At 43.3% G+C, this 8,708-nt stretch overlaps 1 protein-coding gene across 1 annotated transcript in view; it reads left to right on the forward strand.

The window, feature by feature from the left end:
- LOC102004902 overlaps window positions 1–6,665 on the forward strand; it is a 33,212-nt gene extending 26,547 nt beyond the window's left edge. Inside the window, exons 2-3 of the mRNA XM_005397527.1 lie at window positions 2,225–2,641; window positions 5,867–6,665. Of these exons, the coding sequence (XP_005397584.1) occupies window positions 2,225–2,641; window positions 5,867–6,114 (665 nt within the window). The 3' untranslated portion in view covers window positions 6,115–6,665. The remainder of the gene's footprint in view (window positions 1–2,224; window positions 2,642–5,866) is intronic.
- The last annotated feature ends 2,043 nt before the right edge of the window (window positions 6,666–8,708 follow it).

The following is an 8,708-nucleotide window of genomic DNA, read 5'->3' on the forward strand; positions in this document are numbered from 1 at the left end:
AATCTTGCTAAGTTACCAAATTGCCCAGGCTGGGCTCAAAGTTATGCTCCTCTTGCCTCAGCCTCCCAGAATGCGGGATGACAGACATAAGCGTTTCTATATTAAGCAGAGCCTGTAGACTAGATAACTTGACAGATGGTTTCTCCCTTAATTTCCTTGACAAATTCCGTGGCAAATATTTGTATCTTCTTAAATTATTTCCATGAAGTGGTTTTTCACCCCTTCACAAAGCCTCTTCTGTTGTCTGCTACCTCTCATTTACCTTCTGGGACCCTACAAAACAAACGCAACCCCGTTTTTAATCTAGCACCCTTTCAAATATAAAAGGACAACTAATGCAGCTCTAGACATTGCTTTATGCGCCCATAAAGCGTTATAACAGGCAGCTGTTAAGCTGTTATAACAGGCAGAAGAGGAAGGGCTAAGGGAGCTGTCCCGGGGTAGATGGGGCTTCGGGGTCCCGGCTGCTCTCAGAGCGCCATGGTTTGAGTATGCTAAGTCCCTGCTTGCAAAGGCTCACTGTGTAGCAAGCTCGGTTGCTGACAGGCTGTTTGGTCAGTGACCTCATCATGAGGGCTCTGTCTCCAGACTATGATTAGCGGGCACGACTGGGAAGTGATGGAAACAGGAAGTGGGGGCTGGGTAAAGGTCACGGAGATGTGACCGTGGGAGCTGCCACTCACGCGCTTGCTCTGCTGTCCACACACCAGGAAGTAAACAGCTTTATTTCCTCACCTATTGCCATCGTCCTGCTGTATCTCGCCCCACCCCCAGAGGCAGGAACCAAGGGACCAGGGCTACTGAGAGCTAAAACAAACTTTTCCTACACTAGCCTGTTACTCTCGGGTGTTTTCTCATGAGGACAAGCTGACTTACACACAAGGAGGTGCAGAGGCAACAGCAGAAGAACAGAGTTGCTGCCGCCAGGCCATTGTCCCTGATCTATGCCCTTGAGCCCTCCTCTGTCCTGTTACCTTCAAGGGCAGAGCCATGGCTCTAAATTGCTGAGAAATGGAACAGCAAATGTTTCTGGAGCCTCAGAAATAGATTGTGAGCTGTCAAGAAAAGAGAGAAAAATGAAGAAGGAAAGTGTAGGAACTTAAAGGGGAGAGTCCATTCTATTATAGAATTGAATGACCAAGTACCAAAATGCATCATCCGTTATTGGCTAAATAATTAGAATCTGGGTTAACATGAGTGATTTAGAAAGTGATATTTTTGGAGACTTGTAGTTTTCAATTCAGGAGCCTTTCTAGAAGGCACTATCATGAACTTTGGTACAACTATGTTTTTCTTGCCTATTCTTCTATGTCAAATTATTAGTTTGAGAAACAGTTATACACACTTAGAGGAAACACTTTGCTATTAAAAGTAAAGGAGGGTAGGAGATAGAAAGATAGAGATTTAATGAACATACAGTGTCTTTGCTCTTGAGGGGCTCACAGTGTATTTTGATCAGAAGATAGAAAGACATAAATAAATTATAGTATCATAGTTTAATAATACTACAGAGATATGCAAAAAGTGCTGGTGCAGCAGAGATACCTGAGCAAAGGGTTCTTCCAACAGTGCTGGATACTTTGTACTTAGGACTTAATATTTTAAATACATGTTTTATCTTTAAAAAAATTTTTTTGGGTAGAGGGAATCGAACTCAGGACCTCATGCTTGCCAGGCAAGTGCTGTGCCACTGAGCTAAATCTTCAGCCCAGGACTTAATTGTGAGATGAGTCTTAGAGGTGAACTGTAGTTTATCAATTAAATAAAGGGAGATGGGAAATGGGAAGACCTTCTGCATAAGCAGCTTTATGAAAGGACCTGACGTGTGCAGAATCCAGGAAAAACTCATGAGGGTCAGATAGGGACAAAGTAGGTGATCTGAAAAGTGAACTGCGTTATGAAGATTTCTATTTGCCACACTAAAACGTGCACTGTTTACTCAATAATCAATAAGGTGCAGCAGGACTTTTTGTTGGTTTGGTGGGTTGTTTTTCAATTGGGGGGATGAGATGATCTACTGTATTTTCTGAGTAAAATAATTAAATTGACCATTCCTCTGGAGTAAAAGGAGGAAATATAGATGGAAAAAATACCAGAAGGAGATTTCAGCTGTCCTGGGGAGAGATGATGCAGGTTTAAATGGAAAAACAGTGTCAGCAAAGACTGGAAAATACATCTGAAAGGAACGCTTTTGCAATATAACTTATATTTTGTGTCTAACTAGATACTGAGGTTGAAGAGTGGCCAGGAAAAGGGCTTCACAGGTTTCTAGAGAGGAGACTGAGGGGAGGATCGCAAGCAGCCAACGTTTCTGAAGAACAATTCAAGCAGAGACTCCTGCAGCCCGTGCAACGTTTCGGTCTGCTGACTGGGAGAGAAAGGCTGCATCCAGCACACGGTTGCTTGGTGCACAGCCTGCACCGGAAGGACACTGTTGACATCCCGGATGCATCATCTGCGGCTGCGCCATGGACCACATCCGGTCCCAATCTGACTCGGAAACCTCAGGGATGCTTTGATGTGCACCTGACACTGTCTTTCAGAGCTCTGTTTTTTGACACTGCTTGCTACACTGAACTTGATGTTGCCATCTCGTCTGTCTGCATGAAAAGGGAATGTAGCGTGCGCACAGGAGAGGCAGGTGAGACCTTGGCGTCTGGGACAGTGGGAAGCGGGAGTGGGAGTGGGTGGACTCGTGCATATCTCCCCCAACCTGTTCAGGTAATGCAATATGTAACATGTATTTTTTCTTACTTGACAGAGTGATAGCTTTTACTTCACACAAAGCCATGCTGCATAGGCCGATTCAGCCCTGGATAAGGGCTAGAAGCAAATTTGAGAATTATCAGTTTTAATGGGCATCAAAACCCCATGTCGAAGAGGTCACTTGGGAATATTAGTAGGACAAGAATATAAAGATAATGATGAGCAACTTTCTTATGATAGTACTCGGTGCATAGAATATTGTTGCTAACAAAGTTAACCAGTAAACTACCATTCACTCAAAGAAGTCTAGAAGCACTTAGTATATGCTCTCTTCCACATGAATTCTTAGGACTCAATGTTGAGTCCCAATAGACACAATCTCAGCCACATAGTTCTCAGAGCCTCGTGGGGGAGCTACCTAGTAATCGATGAGCACTGATCAATATCTGCATAGAAAAGCTGAGGTGGGAACTATGAAGGAAGACCCAGGTCATATCTATATCTATAATGAGAATCATAAATAAGTTCCAAGGAAATTCTCCTTGGAAAGATCCAAAGATGGAGTTGGAGTTAATAAGAGCAAGCCAGAATGGATGCTGGAATTCAGTGGAGTAGGGGGATACAAAGTCAGTACTCGAAAATCAATAGCAGAATGGGTACTGGGAAGGTAGTGGAGGGGTCAGAACACAGGGACAGAACATTCGAACTAAGAGAACAGGTTTACTCAAAGGCGATAACGGCAGTTACCACTCAAGATGGCCACAATGCGCATAAGCTGGGTCATTACAGGGGTTGCACGTGAATGGTGTTTGACAAATAATTGAAAGTTAAATATTCACATTTAAAACTCACTCTTATTATTTTACCTGAAGGATGTCTGTGAGAGAAAAACACACTTTTGAAAAGTAAAATCATTCCAAATTTCTTTCTGAAGCACTTCTGCTTTCTGCCTTAAACTCATAATATCTTTAATTAGGCACTATAAAATTTAGAACTCTACTAGTTGTATATTACTTCACACTATCTAGTTGAGAAGTTGAAAGAAAACTATCATGAAAGAATATCTAAAGATATGTGGAATTGAATCAGTACTTTAAAAGACTAGCCCCTTTTAACAATGCAATAATTATTACTTATGTTTGGATTTGGACAGTGATATTTTGAAGGACTTCTACTCTTGGGAGAAAACAAATTGTAATCATCAGGATATGCACAATGTACACACACACACACACACACACACATACAGTGTATGGTCTGAATGTCCTCTAAAATTCATGCATTGAAACTTAATTATCATTGTGATAGTCTTAAGAAATTTAGGAGCTGATTAAATCATGTGGGCAAAGACCTAATGACCGGAATGAGGCACTTTATAAAAGGGGTGGAGGACAGTAGCTATGGTCATTTTGTCATTCCACCTTCTGCCAGGTGAGAATACAGAATTTAAGATGTAATCTTGGAAGCAGAGAGCAACCCTCAGCGGATAGTGAACCTACCTGTGTTTTGATTTTAGCCTTCTCAGCTGAAGGTACTGTGAGAAATAAATTTGTATTCTTATAAAGTATCTAGGCTCAAGTACTCTTTATAGCATCACAAGCTGATAGTATCAGGATGAAGATAATATATGCATATGTACATAATTGTGCCTATCTATACTTATGTCTATATCTATCATCTATCTATGTATCTATCTATCTATCCATCCATCCATCCATCCATCCATCCATTTATTATCTATCTGTCTGTCTACCTATCATCTACCTATCTATCTATCTACATACCTATATCTATCTCCCACCATCTGATACAGTATCTTAGGCTCCTGTAACACTGTTGATTGACATTGGCTGCAACAATGCCCACAGCAACCTCAGTTGTAACCTCTTGCAGATATTCTGCTTCAGGCAAGTCCTGTAGTAGCAACATCCAGCTAAAAAGCTTTGTGGACCTGTGGGAATACCAAACACATGAAGAAAACTATCACAGATATTTTTATTTTAACCCAGAAGCAATAAAAGATTACTAAAAGTAAGATTTTTGTACAATCCCAAGTGGAATTTTTTTATTTTTATGATTTATATAACTGAATATACAGTTTTATAGATGGAGAAGTACATCTCAAGTGTACATAGTTCTTTGTAAGTGGTTTCCAATTCCCTCTCCGTATCGCAGTGATCTATAGAGATTGTTAAAGCTTAGGTGCCTCAATTCCATGCATCACTGCCATTGGGTTTAGGGAAGTCTTTTAAGCTTTCTGCTCTTTGATTACCTCATCTATAGAGTGATGATAATTGTACTTAGGGATCCTCTGAGGATGCTATGGTTTGGATGTTGTACATAAAACCTCAAAGGTCCATATGCTAAAGGCTTGGTACCAGCCTGTGGTACCTCCGGGAGATGGCTGAATCCGTAGGAAGCTTTGCCTAGTAGAAGGAAGTTAGGCAGTAGGGAGCATACCCAGAAAGGGAACATTAAGACCCTGGCCTATCTCTCCCTTTCCCTGCTACATGAGATGAACAGTTTCCTCTGCCATGCACTTGCACCATGATGCATTGCCTCACTATGGGCCCAAGATAACACACCTAACCAACCATGGACTAAAGTCTCTGAAACCGTGAATCAAAATAAATGTTTCCTCCTTATAAGCTGATTATCTCAAGTATATTGTCAGAGTGACGAAAGCTTAACACAGAGGATTAAATAATTCTCCGTGCATAAAGTACTTAGGATACTTCCTAGCACAGAAAGCTTGTCACGTTTACCACTGTTCTTTATAAAGTAATTTGAATCTTTATTTCTAGGGGGCTGGTCTGATCACACTAAGCATTTATTCCTAGAGGGAGCGCAATTTTCCTCATCCGGCTCTGAGAAAAAGGAGCTAAATGGAAAGCAAATGTGTGTTGTACCGGGGCTGTTACAGCAGTACACGCGTTAGTCACGTACACCTTGATGCCCAAGAGGGAGGGGGCTTTCAGGGGAAGGAAGGTCAGACTTTGGAACTGGAAGCAAATCATTCTGTCCCCTAGTTATTCCAGAATGTGGTGTAGGTTTGTTGTTCTCCACAAATCGCCCAGTCTTCTGAAACGTGGTGATTTTTGAAGAAATGAAAATAGATGTGCACATGCAAACGTGTCACTACATTTACATTTATTTAAAGCGTGGATCTCAAACTCCAAAGATGATGAAACAGAGCCCACACCTGGACCGACTGAGAAGGTCTGGCACCACAGTGACAAGCCGGCACCACCCGACTTGAAGGGCTCCGCAGGTCGCTACCCTGCGCGTTTTGAGGGGAGTCCTCAGCGGACAGAAAACTGGAGGATCAGAGGAGTTTTCCCTTCCCCAGCAGCCTCAGCACAAGACGAGATTTGTGCAAACGAGACCCAGATGAAAGGAGCTGGGTAATGAAGTTCAGTTCCTCCTCACCCCGGCACAATGATTAGTTTATTACCTTTCAGCTCCAAGTTTTCTTTCATGCTCTGCAGCGAAGCCCAGACTCCAGCTTCTTTTGCAGCAAGCATGGCACTAAACTTGTCAGTAGAGGGCGCTGGAGGGACATTGCCGAAGGAAACAGTTTCTCTCCCTGGCTCCTGAGAGCTGCCGGGTTTTGCTTCCTCCCAGAGCAGGTTTGATCCAGCCACGCATCCGGACTGTGCAGTCTCAGCCCAGGAGCCGCCTCTCTCTGGCCTTCCCGATGAGGGCGCAGGTGTCCTGTTATCCCGCAACCCTGCCAACAAATTCCCTCCCAGACCCCCACACCCTCAGTGCCAGCCCCAAGGCCCGCTTGCACCGCAGTGGTGATGCTCCGAGAGCTCTTGCGCAGCGCCCTTCACCGTCCTTTGGGCTCCCGGTGCGTCTTCCCTGGTGCCTGTGAATCCTACCCTCAGGAAACTGCTCTCCACGGTGCCGCTTCCCTGGGTCCTGTCCTAAATCCTCTCCGCTCATGCCCCCTCAGACGGGGGCATCAGCTAATACCAGCTGTTGGTTTTTGTAAATAAAGATTTATGAGAACACAGTCCCAGTGCCTTCATTCCTACTTTTCATTGGCTGGTTTGGGGGAACGGCAGAAGACAATAGTTCTTAAGGACCTAATGGTCCACAAAGCCTTCTATCTGGCCGTTGACAGAAAACGTTTGCTAGCATCAATTTTGGAATTCTTTGTTTCTCCTGTACCATCCGCTATTGTTACAGGGAATATGCTATTATTTATGCTAACATCTCCCGGTTTAAGTTTTAAGTGCATTCTGTCTCTTCGGGGTAAGAGGCAAAGCAAAGACAAATAAACAAGAAGAAGCATGGTAGAAAAAATCTAAGAGACCAGACAGAGCACAGATGACAACAGCAAAATATCAGAAAGCCAACAGATAAAGGTCATCTTGTGCCCTCGGGATCCCCAGGCATGGGCAAAGCCAAAAGTACATGACCCTGGCCTCCGTCCAATTTCATCTGCATTGCAGTTTTGACCACTAGCACCTTCCCTGCGCTTTGGAAGCCATGACACCATCACACACCACCCAGAAGTAATCAAGAGGTCGTGCAAACAGAGACACACACACGCTGAGCATTTGTGAGTCACCAGGTTTGTGGAACACTTCTTACCACATCAGCCGAAGGGGTCACACAAAGTCCAGTAGCCTGGCATAGTAAATCCAAAGCACCACCAGAAGTTGCTGAGACAAAATACCCAACAGCCAAAGTTAAGTGGGGGAAGGTTTATTTAGCGCACAGTTTGTGGAGGTTTCAGTCCATAATCAGCTGGTTCCAAGGCAGGGTGGCATGGCAGAGGGGCAACAGTTCGTGGTGTTGGAAGACAGCAACAGTAGCAAGAAAGGGAGGGAGACAAGCTTCTTTTTGTCCCCTATTTGTATCCAGTCTACTGGGGTTGGGACGGTACCAATCCAATCTCCCAGCACCCTTTAATCCCACCATTGCACTGGGAATCAATCACACCTCTGACCTCAGGAGGTTTAAGGGGATATCTAGACGCAAACCGTAACAGGCCTTCACTTTCTTTTTGGAAGAGAAAGTTGTTTACCGGTCACTAACAGTGACAGGCAAGTCAGGATGGAGTTGGTGTTGGTCAGTACAGATGCTTCCTCTAAACGGAGCTTGTGTGGTTAAAAACTCTCCCTTCTGCCCAGGTGGGCCAAGTCAGGTACCCTGTTGGACTACGATTGTCAATCCCCAGTAAATCTACATCCTCCCATGATCCCAGGGCCTTAAGAGACCCAGTGGCTTCACCCATGGGGCTGTGAGCTCTTTTCACTAGTCTGTTCCCATCCTGTGGAGTGCATTTCTGGTTCTTTCGCTATCAATAAATCTTTCTGCTGTTCCTCCTTCTGAGTGTCCTGCTTAATTCTTTGCTCAGAATACCCAGAACCTGGGAACAATTCCCACAAGACCCTCCATATAAATCTACACTCCTGACAAGCCATAGATTCATGCTGTTTCAATTTATCCCCAATCAACAAAATCTCCAAGACAAGGGACTACTATGAATCTTGTTATTGTGGGCAAAATGCAAAAAGAAAAAAAATAGAACCATCATATATTAATTATATCAGTATATTATCTCACCACATCCATACCATTTCAGTGTTTGAACTGAATGTAATCCAAATGCCTTGCACGTTGTAAGAATTTAGCAAATGATTTCGAAGAAATGAACTCATGAAAGTATGTGCAATTATGAAAAAAGTGAAAACAATTTCCCTTCCAATGCAAAAAAAATTAAATAATAAAGTGTAGATAAGCAATGGGCAGTTTTTCCCCTCAAATATTTACTCAGATCGTATGAAAATTATAGGAAATATATAAAGCAAAGAGATCTGTCTGTGAATACATTATCTTAAGCTATATTTGCAAATGGAGTGGAAAACACAAGAGAAATAATTTTATCCTGAAACATTCTGATGACTGAGTCAAGCGTTGCATTTGCAGTCTGAATTAGCTGAGCTGAACCAGTTATTCATTTTACTTTGCATGGGAGGCCACAGCCG

This window comes from Chinchilla lanigera, unplaced genomic scaffold, assembly GCF_000276665.1.
Source record: "Chinchilla lanigera isolate Chin_1 unplaced genomic scaffold, ChiLan1.0 scaffold00057, whole genome shotgun sequence".
Lineage (NCBI taxonomy): Eukaryota > Metazoa > Chordata > Mammalia > Rodentia > Chinchillidae > Chinchilla > Chinchilla lanigera.